General features: G+C 32.5%; 1 protein-coding gene across 1 annotated transcript in view; it reads right to left on the reverse strand.

Moving 5' to 3' along the window:
• Nucleotides 1-405: 405 nt before the first annotated feature.
• ATG4C (autophagy related 4C cysteine peptidase) overlaps nt 406-20,755 on the reverse strand; it is an 88,808-nt gene continuing 68,458 nt past the window's right edge. The window contains exons 8-11 of the mRNA XM_061186492.1: nt 18,658-18,736; nt 17,922-17,998; nt 12,893-13,012; nt 406-755 (exon numbers count right to left, since the gene is read on the reverse strand). Coding sequence (XP_061042475.1) covers nt 588-755; nt 12,893-13,012; nt 17,922-17,998; nt 18,658-18,736 — 444 coding nt within the window. The 3' untranslated portion in view covers nt 406-587. The remainder of the gene's footprint in view (nt 756-12,892; nt 13,013-17,921; nt 17,999-18,657; nt 18,737-20,755) is intronic.

Raw genomic sequence — 20,755 nt, forward strand, 5'->3', positions numbered from 1 at the left:
AGCAAGCAAAATGAGGAGCCATTATAAAATCATATTGCTAAGTATTACCTTAACTCAAAATTCTGCTTATGTAATTGTATCATATCACAGCTAAAAATTACTATTTAATATATATCAAGATACATCCAAAAGCATCCTTTGGTTGCATTAATATCAGGAGGCTTAGGCAGCATTGAAGATTCATTCTCTGCTCTTCTGGTCATTAGTACAAACTGAAGCTTTTGAAACTATTTGGCGATCCTATTTTGGGGCCCAATATCACAAAACCTTCAGGAGAATACTGGACCCAGGTGGAAGAATTTGAAGACTGGAAGACTTGCAGTTAAGGTAGAGTTATCATTAGCAGATCTTAGGGAAACAGGAATGCAGCCAGAATCACTTGATATTTATTAGAAATCAAGATTCACTGAATCATTTCTCTTTCAAAAAAATATCTTTAAAACTTGTATATTTTCAAATGTTCTTTTTTTAAAGAACGTACAAAATTAAGGTATTCGTGAAAATAAACCAGTTTCAAGTATACTTGTTTCTCTTCATTTTGCTTCCTTCAAAGGATTTCTTCTCATCAAGCACAAATGTGCTAATCTTTACAGCAAGACAAACTCTTCTGTGCTAAATCTTTTTAATCTTTTCTTTTCATCCTCTGAGAAAAGGTCTTCTTCATTGGTTGTAGTAGATGTAAAATCATAGTCTCTGGAATGACCATTTACAAAAGTAAATAAGGGATATTTCTCCTTAGAAGAAATTTTCAGCATCTGTAACAGAAAGAACAGAAGAATCCCTTATTGGATGCAATAGTGCACAGTAGGACCACATGATGAAATCTAATGTTTTAGCCCTGAATCTCTCTTGTTAGCTTCTCTCATTTACATTTATCCAGTGCTACTGCTTTACTGTTCTGGCTAAAAGACAAAAGTTGATCAGCATTGTATAGTTTATTTATTGCTAAATACCTACTTCCCCATTAGGATTAGACCATCAGAAATTAACTATATTATCATTCCTACCCAAAACCCTCAAAAGTAAAGTCTTCTGGTCACATTCGTTTGAAGGCTTACTAGTGAGTTAAGATTTACCTTCTATTGCTGGTAATAGACAATAAAACAAAATGGTATCACTGATTATGGTAAAATACTGTGAATGACTGTTTAGTACCATAACACAGAAAAAAAATTAAACTAAGTCAAAAGGTCCATTCTAATCTCACTTCTACAACTTAACTTTGATGTGATCTTTGACAAATCACTCTATCTGAGTATCACCTATAAAACTGGGCAAAAGTTATCCAATCTCCTTATCTCAGAGAAATGTTAGGATGACCAAAAGCAATAAAAAGTTATTTTTTAAAATCAAGTTTGGTCTCTTCAAAGATTTCTATATTAAAAAAATATATTTCTGCAATAATCTAGTTAAGATGAAAAACAGTATTCTTATACACAGTAACAATCCACACTTTACATATTACCTTCTAAAGTTACATTACACAATTTAGAAGTAAAATAAGTAATACCTGGAATTTTGTGAGAACACCGACAACCTTTATATAACCTCTGTCAATATGGGATTCGTTGACAAGCCAACAACCCATTCTAAACCATTTAAATATTTCTGTTAAACAAAGTCTATTAAAAAATTAAAACAATTTTCATTTTAAGGTGCATAAAAATTTTTGAGTGAAGGATGTTTTTATAGAAATAAACATTTCTATAGGTAACCAGGACTTATAAGAAGGATTCTGAAAAGTTTATGTGAGTTACAAAGAATGCTGAAAAAATATCAATAGTACTTATACATCATTAATCATGATCAATTAAATATAATTTAAGGATAATTTTAGCAGTAAAAACTAAATTCTCCCAAATGTTGATATTCAACTGAAGGCTCATCAAATTCTTATATATTACATTTATAGATTCTCTTGGCTAAAATAAATATGTAGCCCTAGGATACAGATACAATGTTAAATTTAAAATATTTCAATGAGACACTTTATATGAAATCCATTTTCTAATTGAGTGGAAATGAACCATTTAAAAACAATCAAGTACTAAAAAACCAGACGTGATGAAGTATGATCGATCCTATAATTCATATTGTGCTCCTACTTTTTACACGTCTCAAATTTATTTAACTTACATTCTAAAAAAAAAAGGTAGAGAGAAGGGCACAAATGCGGAAATGAAAAGTAAGAGACAGAGGGGGCCGGCATCTGATCAATCATCTTTCACCTCGAGCCAATGGCTGGAATACAGTTCAAAATTGTTACCATTTTATATTCATTTAACCTCACTTATAAAAGTCCAGTATCTAACAAGCAGGTATCATTGTATCATTTTCAACTCAACACGCAGAGCTAACATTATCATGTCTTCATCCTTTCTTTCAAAATCAGACGCCTTTCAAATGCTTTTCAAAGCTCTAAGCACCATATCAAGAATTTTTTAGACTTTTTTTTTTTTAAAGAATAACCATTGATTTGAACTTCTATTAGAAGGGAAAAGTTTAGTTTTTTTTTTACACTACAAAATAGGATGCACTGTCAAAACATTAAGGTCCCTCCATAATGGATAATGTAAAATCTATACAAAAAAAATTCCAAATTAGGTTATCTATATGACTTGGGGTATTATATCAATTGAGATATTATACAAAATAAAGATAATGAAAGACATTTAATAACTTGGGGAAATATTTAATATTTTGTTGTATTTCCTTCTAGACTTTTTAAAGTACATGTTTAAAATTACTTTAACAAAACTGAGATTAAATTTTATACATAGTGCTTATCCTGTTTTTCCTTTAACATTACATAATAAATACTGAACTACAATCCTGCAGCCTGTGGAATGAAAACCACATTCACAGAAAGACAGACAAAATGAAAAGGCAGAGGACTATGTACCAGATGAGGGAATAAGATAAAACCCCAGAAAAACAACTAAATGAAGTGGATAGAGGTAAGCTTCCAGAAAAAGAATTCAGAATAATGATAGTGAACATGGTCCTAGACCTTGGAAAAAGAATGGAGGCAAAGATTGAGAAGATGCAAGAAATGTTTAACAAAGACCTAGAAGAATTAAAGAACAACCAAACAGAGATGAACAACACAACATCTGAAATCAAAAATACACTAGAAGGAATCAATAGCAGAATAACTGAGGTAGAAGAATGGATAAGTGACCTGGAAGACAGAATGGTGGAATTCACTGCCACAGAACAGAATAAAGAAAAAAGAATGAAATGAAGACAGCCTAAGAGACCTCTGGGACAACATTAAATGCACTAACATTCACATTATAGGGGTCCCAGAAGAAGAGAGAGAGAAAGGACCTGAGAAAATATTTGAAGAGATTATAGTCGAAAACTTCCCTAACATGGGAAAGGAAACAGCCACCAAGCCTAGGAAGCGCAGAGAGTCCCAGGCAGGATAAAACCAAGGAGAAACACGCCAAGACACACAGTAATCAAACTGACAAAAATTAAACACAATGAGAAATTATTGAAAGCAGCAAGGGAAAAACAACAAATAACATACAAGGGAACTCCCATAAGGTTAACAGCTGATTTCTCAGCAGAAACTCTACCAGCCAGAAGGGAGTGGCATGATATATTTAAAAAGATGAGAGGGACGAACCTACAACCAAGATTACTCTACCCGGCAAGGATCTCATTCAGATTCGATGGAGAAATCAAAAGCTTTACAGACAAGCAAAAGCTAAGAGAATTCAGCACCACAAAACCAGCTCTACAACAAATGTTAAAGGAACTTCTCTAAGTGGGAAACACAAGAGAAGAAAAGGACCTACAAAAACAAACCCAAAACAATTAAGAAAATGGTCAGAGGAACATACATGTTGATAATTACCTTTAATATGAATGGATTAAATGCTCCAACCAAAAGACACAGGCTTGCTGAATGGATACAAATACAAGACGCATATATATGCTATTTATAAGAGACCCACTGCAGACCTAGGGACACATACGGACTGAAAGTGAGGGGATGAAAAAATTTTCCATGCAAATGGAAATCAAAAGAAAGCTGGAGTAGCAATACTCATATCAGACAAAATAGACATTAAAATAAAGAATGTTACAAGAGACAAGGAAGGATACTACATAATGACCACGGGATCAATCCAAGAAGAAGATATAACAATTATAAATATATATGCACCCAACATAGGAACACCTCAATACATAAGGCAAATGCTAACAGCTATAAAAGAGGAAATTGACAGTAACACAGTAATAGTGGGGTAATCTAACACCTCACTTACACCAGTGCACAGATCATCCAGACAGAAAATAAATATGAAGACACAAGCTTTAAAAGACACAACAGACCACATAGATGTAATTGATATTTATAGGACATTCCATCTGAAAACAGCAGATTACACTTTCTTCTCAAGTGCGCACAGAACATTCTCCAGGATAGATCACATCTTGGGTCACAAATCAAGCCTTGGTAAATTTAAGAAAATTGAAATCTATCAAGCATCTTTTCCGACCACCACAACGTTATGAGAATAGAAATAAATTACAGGGAAGAAAACATAAAAAACACAAACACATGGAGGCTAAACAATACATTACTAAATAACCAAGAGATCACTGAAGAAATCAAAGAGGAAATCAGAAAGTACCTAGAGACAAATGACAATGAAAACACAATGATCCAAAACCTATGGGATGCAGCAAAGGAAGTTCTAAGAGGGAAGTTTATAGCAATAAAATCCTACCTCAAGAAACAAGAAAAATCTCAAATAAACAATCTAAACTTACACCTAAAGGAACTAGAGAGAGAAGAGCAAACAAAACCCAAAGTCAGTAGAAGGAAAGAAATCATAAAGATCAGAGCAGAAATAAATGAAATAGAAACAAAGAAAACAGTAGCAAAGATCAATAAAACTAAAAGCTGGTTCTGTGAGAAGATACACAAAATTGATAAAGCTTTAGCCAGACTCATCAAGAAGAAGAGGGAGAGGACTCAAATCAATAAAATTAGAAATGAAAAAGGAGAAGTTACAATGGACCCCACAGAAATACAAAGCATCATAAGAGACTACTACAAGCAACTCTATGCCAATAAAATAGACAACCTGGAAGAAATGGACAAATTTTTAGAAAAGCACAACCTTCCCAGACTGAACCAGGAAGAAATAGATAATATAAACAGACTAATCACAAGCACTGAAATTGAAACTGTGATTAAAAATCTTCCAACAAACAAAAGCCCAGGACCAGATGGCTTCACAGGCGAATTCTATCAAACATTTAGAGGAGAGCTAATACCTATCTTTCTCAAACTCTTCCAAAATATAGCAGAGGGAGGAACATTCCCAAACTCATTCTACGAGGCCACCATCACCCTGATACCAAAACCAGACAAAGATGTCACCAAAAAAGAAAACTACAGGCCAATATCACTGATGAATATAGATGCAAAAATCCTCAACAAAATTCTAGCAAACAGAAACCAACAACACATTAAAAGGATCATACATCATGATCAAGTGGGATTTATCCCAGGCATGCAAGGATTCTTCAATATACACAAATCAATCAATGTGATATAGCTGATTCACTTTGTTATACAGCAGAAACTAACACAATATTGTAAAGCAATTATACTCCAATAAAGATGTTAAAAAAAAAATCAATGTGATACACCAATATTAACAAACTGAAGAATAAAAACCATATGATCATCTCAATAAATGAAGAAAAAGCTTTTCACAAAATTCAACACCTATTTATGATTAAAAACTCTCCAGGGAGTGGGCACAGAGGGACCCTACCTCAACATAATAAAGGCCATATATTACAAACCCACAGCAAACACCATTCTCAATGGTGAAAAACTGAAAGCATTTCCTCTAAGATCAGGAACAAGACAAGGATGTCCACTCACGCCACTATTATTCAGCATAGTTTTGGAAGTCCTAGCCATGGTAATCAGAGAAGCAAAAGAAATAAAAGGAATACAAATTGGAAAAGAAGAAGTAAAACTGTCATTGTTTGCAGATGACATGATACTATACATAGAGAATCCTAAAGATGCCACCAGAAAACTACTAGAGCTAATCAATGAATTTGGTAAAGTAGCAGGATACAAAATTAATGCACAGAAATCTCTTGCATTCTTATACACTAATGATGAAAAATCTGAAAGTGAAATTAAGAAAACACTCCCATTTACCATTGCAACAAAAAGAATAAAATATCTAGGAATAAACCTACCTAAGGAGACAAAAGACCTGTATGCAGAAAATTATAAGACACTGATGAAAGAAATTAAAGATGATACAAAGAGATGGAGAGATATACCATGCTCTTGGATGGAAGAATCAACATTGTGAAAATTACTATACTACCCAAAGCTACCTACAGATTCAATGCAATCACCATCAAACTACCACTGGCATTTTTCACAGAACTAGAACAAAAAATTTCACAATTTGTATGGAAACACAAAAAACTCCACATAACCAAAGCAATCTTGAGAAAGAAAAACAGAGCTGGAGGAATCAGGCTCCCTGACTTCAGACTATATTACAAAGCTACAGTAAACAAGACAGTAAGGTGCTGGCACAAAAACAGAAATATAGATCAATGGAACAGGATAGAAAGCTCAGAGATAAACCCACGCACCTATGGTCACCTTATCTTTGATAAAGGAGGCAAGAATACACAATGGAGAAAAGACAGCCTCTTCAATAAGTGGTGCTGGGAAAACTGGACAGCTACATGTAAAAGAATGAAATTAGAACACTCCCTAACACCATACACAAAAATAAACTCAAAATGGATTAAAGACCTAAATGTAAGGCCAGACACCATCAAACTCTTCCTCTATGACATAAATCACAGCAAGATCCGTTTTGACCCACCTCCTAGAGAAATGGAAATAAAAACAAAAATAAACAAATGGGACCTAATGAAACTTAAAAGCTTTTGCACAGCAAAGGAAACCATAAACAAGATGAAAAGACCACCCTCAGAATGGGAGAAAATATTTGCAAATGAAGCAACTGACAAAGGATTAATATCCAAAATTTACAAGCAGTTCATGCAGCTCAATATCAAAAAAAAAACAACCCAATCCAAAAATGGGCAGAAGACCTAAATAGACATTTCTCCAAAGAAGATATACAGATTGCCAACAAACACATGAAAGAATGCTCAACATCCTTAATCGTTAGAGAAATGCAAATCAAAACTACAATGAGATATCATCTCACACCGGTCAGAATAGCCATCATCAAAAAATCTACAAACAATAAATGCTGGAGAGGATGTGGAGAAAAGGGAACCCTCTTGCACTGTTGGTGGAAATGTAAATTGATACAGCCACTATGGAGAACAGTATGGAGGTTCCTTAAAAAACTAAAAATAGAACTACCATATGACCCAGCAATCCCACTACTGGGCATATACCCTGAGAAAACCATAATTCAAAAAGAGTCATGTACCACAATGTTCATTGCAGCTCTATTTACAATAGCCAGGACATGGAAGCAACCTAAGTGTCCATCAACAGATGAATGGATAAAGAAGATGTGGCACATATATACAATGGAATATTACTCAGCCATAAAAGGAAACAAAACTGAGTTATTTGTAGTGAGGTGGATGGACCTAGAGTCTGTCATACAGAGTGAAGTAACTCAGAAAGAGAAAAACAAATACTGTATGCTAACACATATATATGGAATCTAAAAAAAAAGGTCATGAAGAACTTAGGGGCAAGACAGGAATAAAGACGCAGACCTACTAGAGAATGGCCTTGAGGATACGGGGAGGGGGAAGGGTAAGCTGGGACAAAGTGAGTGAGTGGCATGGACATATATACACTACCAAATGTAAAATAGATAGCTAGTGGGAAGCAGCCACATAGCACAGGGAGATCAGCTCGGTGCTTTGAGACCACCTAGAGGGGTGGGATAGGGAGGGTGGGAGGGAGGGAGATGCAAGAGGGAAGAGATATGGGGATATATGTATATGTATAACTGATTCACTTTGTTATAAAGCAGAAACTAACACACCCTTGTAAAGCAATTATACTCCAATAAAGATGTTTAAATAAATAAATCAGTAAATAAAAATAAAATAAAATAATATAAAAAAGTCACAGGGACGTATTGCACAGCATGGGGAATATAGTCTATAATATTGTAATTACTCTGTATGGTGACAGATGGTAACTAGACTTATCATGGTGATCACTTCATAATGTGTAAAAATACTGAATCATTATGTTGTACACTTGAAACTAGTCTAATATTGTATGTCAATTATAATTCAACTTAAAAAAGGAAAAAGAAAATACACAATTATTAAAAAAAGAAAGAAAAAAGATTAGAAGGAAATGAATTGTAGTGCTAATCTAAAATGGCAGCATCCTAGGTGAAAGACCTATACACTAAAAACTATAAAACACTGATAAAGGAAATTGAAGATGATTTAAAGAAATGGAAAGATATCTCATGCTCTTAGATTGGAAGAATTAATATTGTTAAAATGGCAGTACTACTCAAAGCAATCTACAGATTTAATGCAATCCCTATCAAATTATCCAAGACATTTTTCACAGAACTAGAACAAATAATCTTAAAATTTATATGGAACCACAAAAGACCCAGAGTTGCCAAAGCAATCCTGAGGAAAAAGAACAAAGCTGGAGGCAAAACCCTCCCAGACTTCAGACAATACTACAAAGCTACAGTAATCAAAACAGCATGGTATTGGCACAGAAACAGACACATAGATTGATGGAACAGAACAGAGAGCCCAGAAGTAAACCCACACACCTACTGTCAATTAATCTATGACAAAGGAAGCAAGAATATACAATGGAGAAAAGACAATCTCTTCAGCAAGTGGTGCTGGGAAAGCTGGACAGCCTCACATAAATCAATGAAATTAGAACACTCTCTCAAACCATATACAAAACAAAATCAAAATGTCTTACAGACCTAAATACAAGACATGACACCATAAAACTCCTAGAAGAGAACATAGACAAAACATTCTTCGATATAAATCATAGCAATATTTTCTTAGATCAGTCTCCCAAGGCAAAAGACATAAAAGCAAAAATAAACAAATGGGACCTAAATAAACTTATAAGCTTTTGCATACCAAAGGAAACCATCAACAAAATTAAAAGACAACCTACAGAATGGGAGAAAATATTTGCAAACGATGCAACTGACAAGGGGTTAATATCTAAAATATACAAACAGCTCATACAACTCAATATCAAAAAAAACAAACAACCCAATCAAAAAATGGGGAGAAAACCTAAATAGTTGTTTCTTTAAAGAAGACATACCGATTGGTCAACAGGTACATGAAAAGATGTTCAACATCTGTACCTCAATAAATAAATAAGCAGACAAACAACAAGGTCCTACTGTATAGCACAGGGAACTATATTCAATATCCTGTGAAAAACCATAATGGAAAAGAATACAAAAAGGAATATATATATGTACAATTGAGAATATACATGTATAAAAGAATATATATACATACATATGTACAACTGTACAGCAGAAATTAATGTAACACTGTAAATCAACTATACTTCAAAAAATTCAAGAAATAAATACATTTTTTTAAATGTAGTATATTGTAAAATGTACTACTATTTAGCAGTTTAAATGAATAAGCTAGACCAACATGAATAGATATAATCTCCAAGTCACTATCAAATGAAAAAGCAAGTTGCAAAAGGATACATACATTTTTCTATGAATATATAATTAATGACAAGTTTAAGAACATACCAAAAAAACAGTGTATGTTGTTTACAGATACATCAAGTATACTAATTTACACTAATTTAGGATAGTGGCTACCACTGGGAAGGAAATAAGGGAATAAGATTGGGGAAGGGTAATACACTTCGATTATATACGTGGGGTTTTTTTTTTTCCCTTAAGCTTAGAGGTAGCACATGGGTATTTATTATTCTATCCTCTATATTTCTGTATGCTTGAAATTTTTAAAAACTAATTAAATAAAATAAACATATTGCAAAGTACAAACTTCTTCAGCCTGGCATTCAATACTCTCCACAATATTATTCCAACCTCCTTTTCTAGCCTCATCCTTCACTATTTCCTATAGCAGTGTTTCCCAAGTCTTGGACATTTATATACCTCCTTCCATATTTTCACTATATATGCCATCTCTATTACAATTAATGAATATTTTTCTTTTCATAATTTTAACCCCAATAGCCTTGTGCAGGTCAATGATAAGTAGGAAACCACATGTTTAATAAGCCAGCTATTCTTTTCTAATATGAATATACATATATAAGTATCAGAATATTTGTCCCAGGGTCACCTAAAAACATCAAGTATCACACTTTGGGTTGCACTGTCTTACACTAGTGGTTCTCAAATTTGGTGTACAAGATTACTTGTGAAGTTTGTTAGAAATGGAGGCTCCCAGGCCATACCTCTAGGGATTCTGATTCGTGCAATCAGAAGACAAAAAATCGTGCCCTATATGTACCCATGGCACCTAACAAATTGGACTATTTGCCATTCTCTAGAGAAGCTCTACATTTTTCTTTTCCAATACTTTTCCTCTTGTTATCTCCTCTGCTTGACATACCCTCCCCCTTCTCCCTTAGCCAACAGAAATTAAGCGTACACTTTAGGGCTCATATTAAATATCACCATCACAATAAAGAACTTTGACTTGGATGTGACATCTCTCTCATTTTAACACTCTTCCTTACCCTACCAATTTATTTCTATTTCTGTATGAATGCTTATCATATTCAATGTAATACATGTCTACTTGTCTTATTCCGCCTCCTGAACTATAAATGCTACTTGAGGGCAAAGCCTTGGTCATTTTGTGTTTTCAACATGACAGTTATTCAGATATTTGCTGGACTGAGCTCTGCTAAACACTGAATTAATTTAACAATTTTTATTAACATTTTAAAACTCATGTGGCATAAGCATTAGAATATTCATTCACATAGCATTACAAATTAAACATGAGAATCTAGACTACTTGGCCTCAATTTCAAAATGAGAAAACTGAAAATATATCCTATATAGAAACAAATAATTTAAGATGTTTTAATTTTCAAAGAAAAAAATAACAGTTTAACTAAAAATGCTGAATTCAGGTTTTAAGAAGGAAAATTGCTTAACTTACAATCTTCCAAGCAAAAGTAAATGATCAAGTTATTAACTGACAAAGTGAGGTTTTCATACTGCTACCAAAAAGCTATTAACTTAAGAACAACAATATAATTAAAGTAAAGTTAATTGACTCTGGCAAAATTCTCAGTACTTCCATATTATATTTCAACATGGTTTCTCATTGCTTTAATACTGCATATTACTTGGATGCATCAAGAGCAATAACTTCTAAGTAGTTTTCCAGTGTAAAGACTATTAGTATAAAACCACAAAACTATCTGTTTTTAATCAGAAAATATCAACATGCAACTCATTTATGAATATCGTTTTTCTCAATTTGGTAACAGTAATTTGGGTTTTTTTCTATTCCAGAGGTAGACTACATCACTGTTCTAAATATACTTATTTCAACCTAGATAAAAAATAAACTAACAGAAACATAAATGGGACTTTTTAATGGAAAATGTTCATCAACGTCAATCTATATTACCATATCATCTGTATTTGTATATTTTAGCACATACACGATACTTTATAAAGCCAGAGAATTGTCAAACTAAAATATACAAATGTATATACTAATTTCAAGTAATAAAAGAGGGGAAAATGGAGAAAACATATTTTCTTATGTTCACTTGGCCTTTCAGGTTGAAAAGGAGAATGAAAAGACGACAACTGTGAGAAATGAGGAATAAGAAAAGGTTCTCACATATCTCATTTTCTCCTCTCCTCATTCATTTTTCTGTCATGTTCCCGTTAAATTTCATCTTTTACATGGCAGGTCAAGTAAACTAAACCTAACTTAAATGAAACTTTTTATTTAACTTTTCCATTCTATTTTTACATTATAAAAATAAAATTTCAACCCACTATGTCCATTTTCCTGAATAAAATTAATTGGAAGTAAAGCAGTAATAAGGTATACATATTACAACTGAGCTCAAGTTAAGAATTCCCAAAAATGATTCTAGTTTTAGTTTTACTTACCATAAAAAATGATAACCTATAATATTGATACGAATAAAGAGAGCCATCCAATTAGGCTTACTTCCTAAATAAGTAATTTTTTTACTTTCTAAAGTACTAAATATAGACAGAGTTTATGGCCCTATAAATGTTTTAGCAGTACTCAAGGCCCAGAAAAATGCAGAAGTTTAAAGGTAACAAGAGGAGTTAAATAAACCTATTTCCAAGATCCTATAAGTAGAATAGATCAGATTAAACAAATTTATTGGAAGGTAACAATACAGCTCATTTGATAAAACAGTTCTGAGAAGTCCAAAAACACCATTTCTCTTTAAAAAAATCAAAACACTTGGACTAACAAGAAATAATGCACAATTTGGCTTGATCAAATACTTCATTAATTTTTTTCCACCCCCTAAGGTATTGCCCTTTTAAAATCCTCTTCAAATAAAATATAACCTAATTGCTTGCACATGACTAGTTTGCAGAGATTTTTATTTCAACAGTGCCACCTAGTGGAGCAATCAATACTTTCAATTGGTCACTAAGTGATTTCATCATCCTCAAAAGCTAGGAATCCCCAAATAGTTGTATTTTCTGGTTCAAAATATTCTTGATAATATTAACATTCAAGGGGGAATTTTATAAATGAATCATAATCTATAGATTTTTATCTTCTGATAGGCTACCTCTAATAAAAATTAGGTCATTTACAAATATTATTATAATATTTAAAATAAAAGTACCTTAGTGATTTCTTCAGAAGCTCGTTTGAAGTCCTGAACATTTCGACAGTAAAATCCTATTGTACAGCTAGGATCCATTTTTCGAAATGACATCTTTTTGGGAGAAGGGCAGTGGAATGTCTGTAATTTTAAAAGTTCTTTAGGATTAATTTAGTTTTATTTGATGGACTTAAGTATACAAAAATATTACTTAATTTAAAATTTGCTATCTAGCTTTTCTCCAAACTACAAACATGCTTTCAAATGGTGTTTTAGTCTATCCTATGCAGATGATCCCTCCCAATCTCCAAAGCTGTAAAACGTAAGCGCCAACATTGTGTATATTCAATTCACCAAATCTCTACCTTATGCAACACTAGTGCCATTCTGCAAAAGAAAGGAAGTGTGTCAAAAGTGGTGTGCATTTCTAACACTTGCAGAAGGGAAGAAAAATGCGTCTCTGAAAAAGACATGAATAAGCTAGTACAAGGTTTAGAATCAAGTTAGCTATTTCTAAGAAAGTGTAATTAAGTCTGTTTGGTTAGAGATTTTTTAAATGTTTATAAACCTTTGAATAAGAATACGAAGACTTTGTAAACAAATACGCGGGTTCACGAAAATGTTCCATAATGATATGAAAAGAGATCAACGTGAGAGTTTTAGCGATTGACACAATTAGCACATAATTACACATTCTCCCAACCCACTCTTCTACTGAGCTTTACCTCAAGTTCTTGTCCAGGCCCACACAGGATACAGGTGAAAACTGTTCTCTTATGGTCCTTGCCCTTCTCCTTACCAGTCCTCCCATCCCTTAGTTCACTTTTCTCAAGTGGTCACAGTGCTAAAGATATAAATGAGCTAAGGAGACTGCTCTAGACTCTCTACTCTTGTCAATAGGCTGTGGCTACCAGTAGAGTCTGGTATCTTTAGAGAATGCAAAAGGAGGAAAAGGGAAGAATATAAAGCTAATCATTCCAATGTTTTTTTTCTTCACCACTACACTCTGGTACTTTGTTCAAAAGATTTGTTTTTTAACTGCGTGAATGCTCAGACACTTGTCCTTAAAAATTATTGATGCTACCAAATCTTTTTTGTATGTATAAAAAAAAGTTTATATTAAAAAGGAGGGCCATAAAAAAATATATATTCATATTTGCTTATATTTGCATAAAGATATCAAAAATTAACAAGTTTAAGGAGAGGAAGAAAACTGGGCAGATGGGAGACAGGTATGGGAAATTCTTCATTGCATATTTTATATTTTTGAATTAAAGAAGAAGCTCAAGAAATAATCTAGGCTGGATATGAACCCATAAACTTAAAATTTCCCTACATTTAATGCCTGAAACTAAGGCATTTCAACTTGAAACTATCTATTAAAACACAGAAAAATATAGGCTTTCATATATATGTTCATGGTGAATCAGTCAAAATCACTCTTTTCTCTCCCCCTACATACATCCTAGTGATCCAATTAATATCCCATATTATCATCAGACGATATGCAAAACGAATACATTCCAAGCTGCTTTTTTTTCCCTTACAGATAGTTCAGTCACATACTAGATTCAAATCCAACATCATGCTAGTAAGCATAGACCAAACAAATGTGTTTTCAAAACTATGACTTCTATGAAATGCTTAGCTAACACTTACTTCATAGTGAGATCCAACCTAGCTAAACTGGAACGTCCAGTGTTCTAGTCAACACAAGTATTGTCTTAGTTGGACTTTTTTCTAACATTGTTTTACCTGTTTTATTTATAAAGAGATATTAAAAACAGATCTGGAAAGGCACAGAAAAGCTAGGTAAACTTGTTAGTTAACAATATACAGGAGTATTACTGTTTAAGGCTCAGACAGTTCTAGGTCATAGTTACAATAAAATTATTCTACATACCAGGTATCTAACAATAGTCATTTGCCCAACTCCTTCCAAAGCCAATAATAAGGAATATTTATTCAGTTTTTGCTACTTGGGGATAAGAAAGAAGAGCCAAAAGTTTGTACGGTCCAACAAGTTTTTTTTTAACCTGTCTACATGGGTGCCCTAAATTATATTAAAGCACTGATTAAAGTTGTCATGTAAGAACCATTGAGACTAAACCGGAATAAGCTTAGTGCTATTTCACTGTATTGCCTCAATCATCATAGATAATAATGACAAACACTAGTTAATCATAGTTGTTTTGATACCTACAAAGAACTTGCAAATTATTCACCAAAACACAGATATAAATCTCTGATGACTGAAAAGTGAAATTGTTATTGGGTGTTCCTACATGAGTACTAGGACTCATATTACAGAGAGGCATTTTATACCATTTAAATTATAATCTTTTGTTCACCCAAGAAGATTCTGAAACAAACCAACATTAATTTATAATTCAGAATCATTTCTGTTTATTGTAAAACAAGTTAGACTTTAAAATGTTTTCCCAAGTGGCATTACACAGCTATGTTCACTTTGTGATAATTCTCTGAGCTAGGCACTTAGGTTTCTTTTTTAATTTTTAAAATTCTGATGACTGCTAAGAGTAGCAGCTTCTACTTCACAAACACATTTTAGCAAGTATCACTAGATACACTTCTGTGACAATAAAATATGTTTCTGAAAAAACTGGCCAGAGTGAGTCAATTCCCATTTATTTCATTTTTCAACACACTGTTTATTCATTGCCTCAACAAACAGCTAGATATTAGGCACCTACTAAATGCTAGGCCTGTTCTAGGCTTATTATATGGAATAGTGGATTCTATTACCTAAACATTCAAATAATACTGAAACAAATACTTTTAGGTGTAGCTGTGTTATTCTGGTGATTTAGATAAAGCTTCCTAAGATAATTAGAGAATACATCCTTACTAAAAAGCACCTCCTACGAACTGCAGTTCACATGTGTAATTCATAAAGCGTACATCTTTCACCGATGAATTCACTCATCTATCTACATAACCATATCACATCATTCTAATAGCTTTAATGCCACTATTCTCTGAACTTACTAGGATATATTAAAATAGTCACCACTGTATAAACCTCCTAAAACCTGAAACTTGGAATTGGGGGCCCAGGAATCAGAAGAGACTAACATATCTATAATGTTTTTCTTACCTTATTAATAGAATATTAATATTAAGGTAATACAATATTACCTTAATAATAGAATAGATTCAGTATTTGTAAAGAGAGAGAATGAGTCATTCTGAAAGTATATCATAAATAGCATGAAGCAATAGTCTCTGGTTTAAGAAATCTTAACTTATTAAATATATACATGCGTGTATACACACACACACACTTCATAAATATGTATAAGAAAATGTATATCCACTAGTCCTCTCATCCCAACAATTGAAACTCTGCCCTGCCCTAGCCACTAGCAATGTGAACCCACAGTTCAACAGACCCTCGCTGCTAAAGCTCATCTTAAACCCACTTTCTTGGTGTCCCAATATATAAAAAATAAATGCTTCTGTGCATTCAAGAAGTTACCTAATTTCACCAAATTTTACTTTACAAAGTCTCTTAAAATCAATTCTTCTTTTCCATTCTCACTTTCACCCCACTTCAAACTTTTACTGAAGTGCTGAAGTGTTGCTACAGTCTCCCAATAACGAGCTGCGACCTTCCTAATATGGACTGTGTAGACATAACCAGAATATTCACTGACCTGGCATCTTTGTAGAGTCTCTCAAAATATCAGAAGAATAGTCTCTTTCTACTGGCCAAAATAACCAACACTAATAATCTTTTAATTTGCCTATTTTAGATAATGTTAGAATACTGTGAACAAGTTTCCATCTGAATCTCAAGTATTTACTTTTTTAAGGAGTCAGTTTGACACAGACACACTGGAAATGTAACTTAGACATAGGAATCAGTGCCACAAGACCACAATGCAGCAGCAAGAGAATTACAGTGTGGTTCACGTAGCACAATTCTATGTGCCTCCTCCCACAGTATCAATCAGCCAACTAGAAATATTTATTGAAGTTTACATGCAAAATATTATGAAGGAAGGAAGTAGAAAGCAAAGCTGATTCTGGCCTCAAGACGCTTGTACTTTAGTTGAGGTAATAGTCTACAAAAAATGCTAGGCTGTTTTATAATGTATCTTTTAAAACCAGTTTTTAATCTTGTGGTTTATCCATTTTCATAATCTACCCCCTAAATACTTATTAGGTATTAATATTAGCTAGCAAGCTATTACTAAAACAAAGTACTAAACCACATTTCCAACTTGTCAAGCCCTTGAGAATTAGTGATCCATGCCACTCAAGCGATTATTTTAAAAGTCTGTAAAAGCATCACCTGGGAAAACAAGAACCAAAACCATGTAATAATAACGTCTCACTTATGCACTCTCAAAATTTTCTGAATTAAAATGCTGCACATGTATAATTGATTCACTTTGCTGTATACCTGAAACTAACACAACACTGTAAACCAACTATAATACAATAAAAATTTTTTTTTAAATGCTGGATCAGAAAATGATTAACATAAAGGAAAAGACGACTTCAAGAAATCAAAGCTAAAACAAATATTAGAAACCCAATTAAAACTTGTGAAAACTTAACTAGAGGCTAAGACTTAATTACTATACTTAAAGCAAAATAATTTTGCAGGCTCCTTCAATCACTTTGTCACTCTAACCCAACTCCATCATCTTCTTTATTTTTCTTTTTTTCCCCCTTTCTTTTTTTTTTAAACATACCTAACATTTTAAATGCTTCAGTACTATTCAGCTGTATATGTACAAAATTACTTGGAGGCTTGATCATTTATTTTGGTAGGGCTAGGGTATCTAACAAGTTAGAGACAAAGATAAATGAAGAAGAAAGTGTATTGTAAATTAAAATTCAGCAATGAATTATTTAACCTTTGACCACTGTATGTATTATGGTTTTATAAATTAGTAAAATATTTATTATTAACTTGTAACTGTGATACCATAAAAGCATAGCTGCCTAGCACATCTCTAAATAATTAGAATTTGCTTCATATGGTAAGAAAACAGTACCAGCTCTTTATCCACAGTACCTCAAGAGGGAAATCCTTTATGCTGACATCTACAAAAGATTGGCAGTAATGAGGATCCATGTAAATCAAACTGTCATCTACAAGGACAAAACAGAAGACAAGTAATTCAAAAAACACCTTATTATTACACTGCTTACAATCCAATTTCTATGTAGAATAGCTGAAAAAAATCTGGGAGTAACAGCTTGCCAGACTGATATTCATTGACTGAAACATAGGTTTGCACAGGACAGATTAACTTTTGCATAATCAAATATCCTTGTATAAGCAGAATTTTTATAAAGTGATGAGACTGTCATTTAATTTTTGGTGATAAAATTACTTTCACAAACACACAATTATATTCTACAGTTTGCATATGAAAAATGTATTGCACTACTTTATCCTGACAGGAAGAACATATTGCTTGTCATTTTATCATCAACTAGCACCACTAAAACTGGTAAAAGGTAAATATGTAAATAGCAACTGCCAGAATGTGGCAGCAATATCTTCTAAAGTTTAGTAAAACCAATAAATTATGCCTTGTTTATGCAATAACAGAAATTAAATATACATTTTACAGACTCTAATTATGTTGTGGACCAAATGACAAATGAGTGGCTATGGTAGGACTGATGAATTTATAAGGTACTCATTTTGCTCCGTTAATCATCCTGTTTCTATATGATCCTATATTAACTTTCCAACTTTAAAAAGAAAACAGAGAAGAAATATATTTTACTAAATCACTAACCTTGAAATCCAGCAAAGTAATATGACTGTTTAGGTTTGCCACCAACAATACCCACACAATATTCAAGGCTTAAAATACCCTGCCAAAATAAATTAATTCAGATTTAGAGTCAAGAGACAAATGATAATTATTCAAAACAACCAAATTTGTATTACTAATAGTAGTAGTAGTTCCCAAATTTTTCACCACCAGTTTTATTTTTATTACATTTTCCCCATGTTCTGAAATCCTTTTGTCCACCAAACTATCTTCCATTTTCTTTAAACCATTCAACAACATTAAACAATTACTATGTGCCAGTTATAGAGATAAACAACATAACCATGGAAAGGCAATAAAAATGCCTGCCAAAGTCAAAATATTTGGCCTTTCAGTTAGCTGGTGCAGCCTTGCTGTGATCAATGTAGTATTTTCATCAGGCTTTTTGAAATGCTAGAAATAATTATTAGACATTGTTACTGTTTTCACTGAAACTTGAGTCTTAGAATCACAAACTAAAAACCACTTTCAATCAATGGCATTCATGACAAAATTTTTACGCTACTTCATTTGGAATAAATATAAAGACTAATGAAAACAATTTAATCCAAGGAAAATAATAATTATTACTGTATTTAAACTCAGTTTATTTTACTAATCATAAAATATCAGTGATACCTCAATAAATTGTTTAATATTTCCCTCAGCATCTATTCTAAGCAGAACTCTATTTAAGCTGGGCCAAATAATTCTATACTTTTTTAAAAAACATGTCCATGGAGTGGAGTCAATTAAAAACATGTCCAGTGGAATCAATTAATATCCTATCAATAGTTTCTGCATTAATTTTAGCATATATTATGTTAGAAAACACTAATAATGATAAAGTATATGTTATAAAACCCCAAAATATTAAACAATAAACTTTCCTTCTCTTAAATGAGAGAATGTTTCAAAATCTAGAAGATACAAAAATAAAGACTGTATGAACAAATGCCTTTTCCCTTTAACAAGTAAACAAACCACAGTTTTGTTTAAACTTAATTATTTTCTTAAAAATAATATGTGGTGGTTATTGAAAAACCACACACAGAAATTTCCCAAAACCCCAACACTCATCATTATTAACATTTAGGAGAATACCTTCTTGACATCTGTCTGTATTACATATATTCACATATAGATTTATAAATACAATTTTATGTATATGGCATCATACAACATATGCCATTGTAACTTTTGTCACTCATTATCTCATAAACATCTTTTCCTATCAGTAAATATAGATCTATATTATAATATTTAATGGCTGTAAATTTTGTATATTTTCAGTCTTGTGAAAATATCATAGAGGTTTTTTTGGAAAGGAGAACTGCACTGAAGAAATTACAGAAACAGAGAAGGCATATAAAGTTAAAATTTTAGAGCTAACTAAAAAATAAATTAAGATGAAATTATACCAAAAAACTTGATAATAATAGTTATTATTATTCTATTGTTATTATCATTCTATTAACAGTTCTATTATTCTATTGCTTTCCCCCTAAATAAAAATCCTTAACTCAATTAGAGAGTGCCTTACTTTAATCTGAAGCAATCTGATCAGCTGAAATACAATGTTTCTGATATAGGGACCCATGAGGAAGTGAAAGTTCTAAGTCCCTCATAGCCAAGAAAAAAAAGAAAAAATACATATATATATAGCAAGAATCATCACAGACTCTCTTCAGAAAAAGAATGATTTCAGGTAATGGAAGAAAGACTTTGGTTCTTGACACCTATATTTCCTTTTCAACAGAATAGAGCAGATTTAGCAATAAACACTTATAAGTAGATTAAGAGCTAAAATGCCATTACATATAAGAAGCTGTATCTTTGGAAACTTGAAACACTTTTCAGTTTCTAAAAAAGCTTTTTCACAGTTATCTAGTGGTGAGAATTGATTGAGCTGTATCCATGAAGCAATAAATAAGACTGAAGTAATCAGTCAAAAAGGAAAGTCCTAATTTGTCTTGCTGAAGAAAGAGAACATATTGGATTTTCCTCATTCCAGGTCCTTTTAAAAATAAATAAATAAGTAAACTTCCTGTGGTAAGAGCTGATAAAGCACCACACCAAA

This window comes from Eubalaena glacialis, chromosome 3 (assembly GCF_028564815.1).
Source record: "Eubalaena glacialis isolate mEubGla1 chromosome 3, mEubGla1.1.hap2.+ XY, whole genome shotgun sequence".
NCBI classification, from domain to species: domain Eukaryota; kingdom Metazoa; phylum Chordata; class Mammalia; order Artiodactyla; family Balaenidae; genus Eubalaena; species Eubalaena glacialis.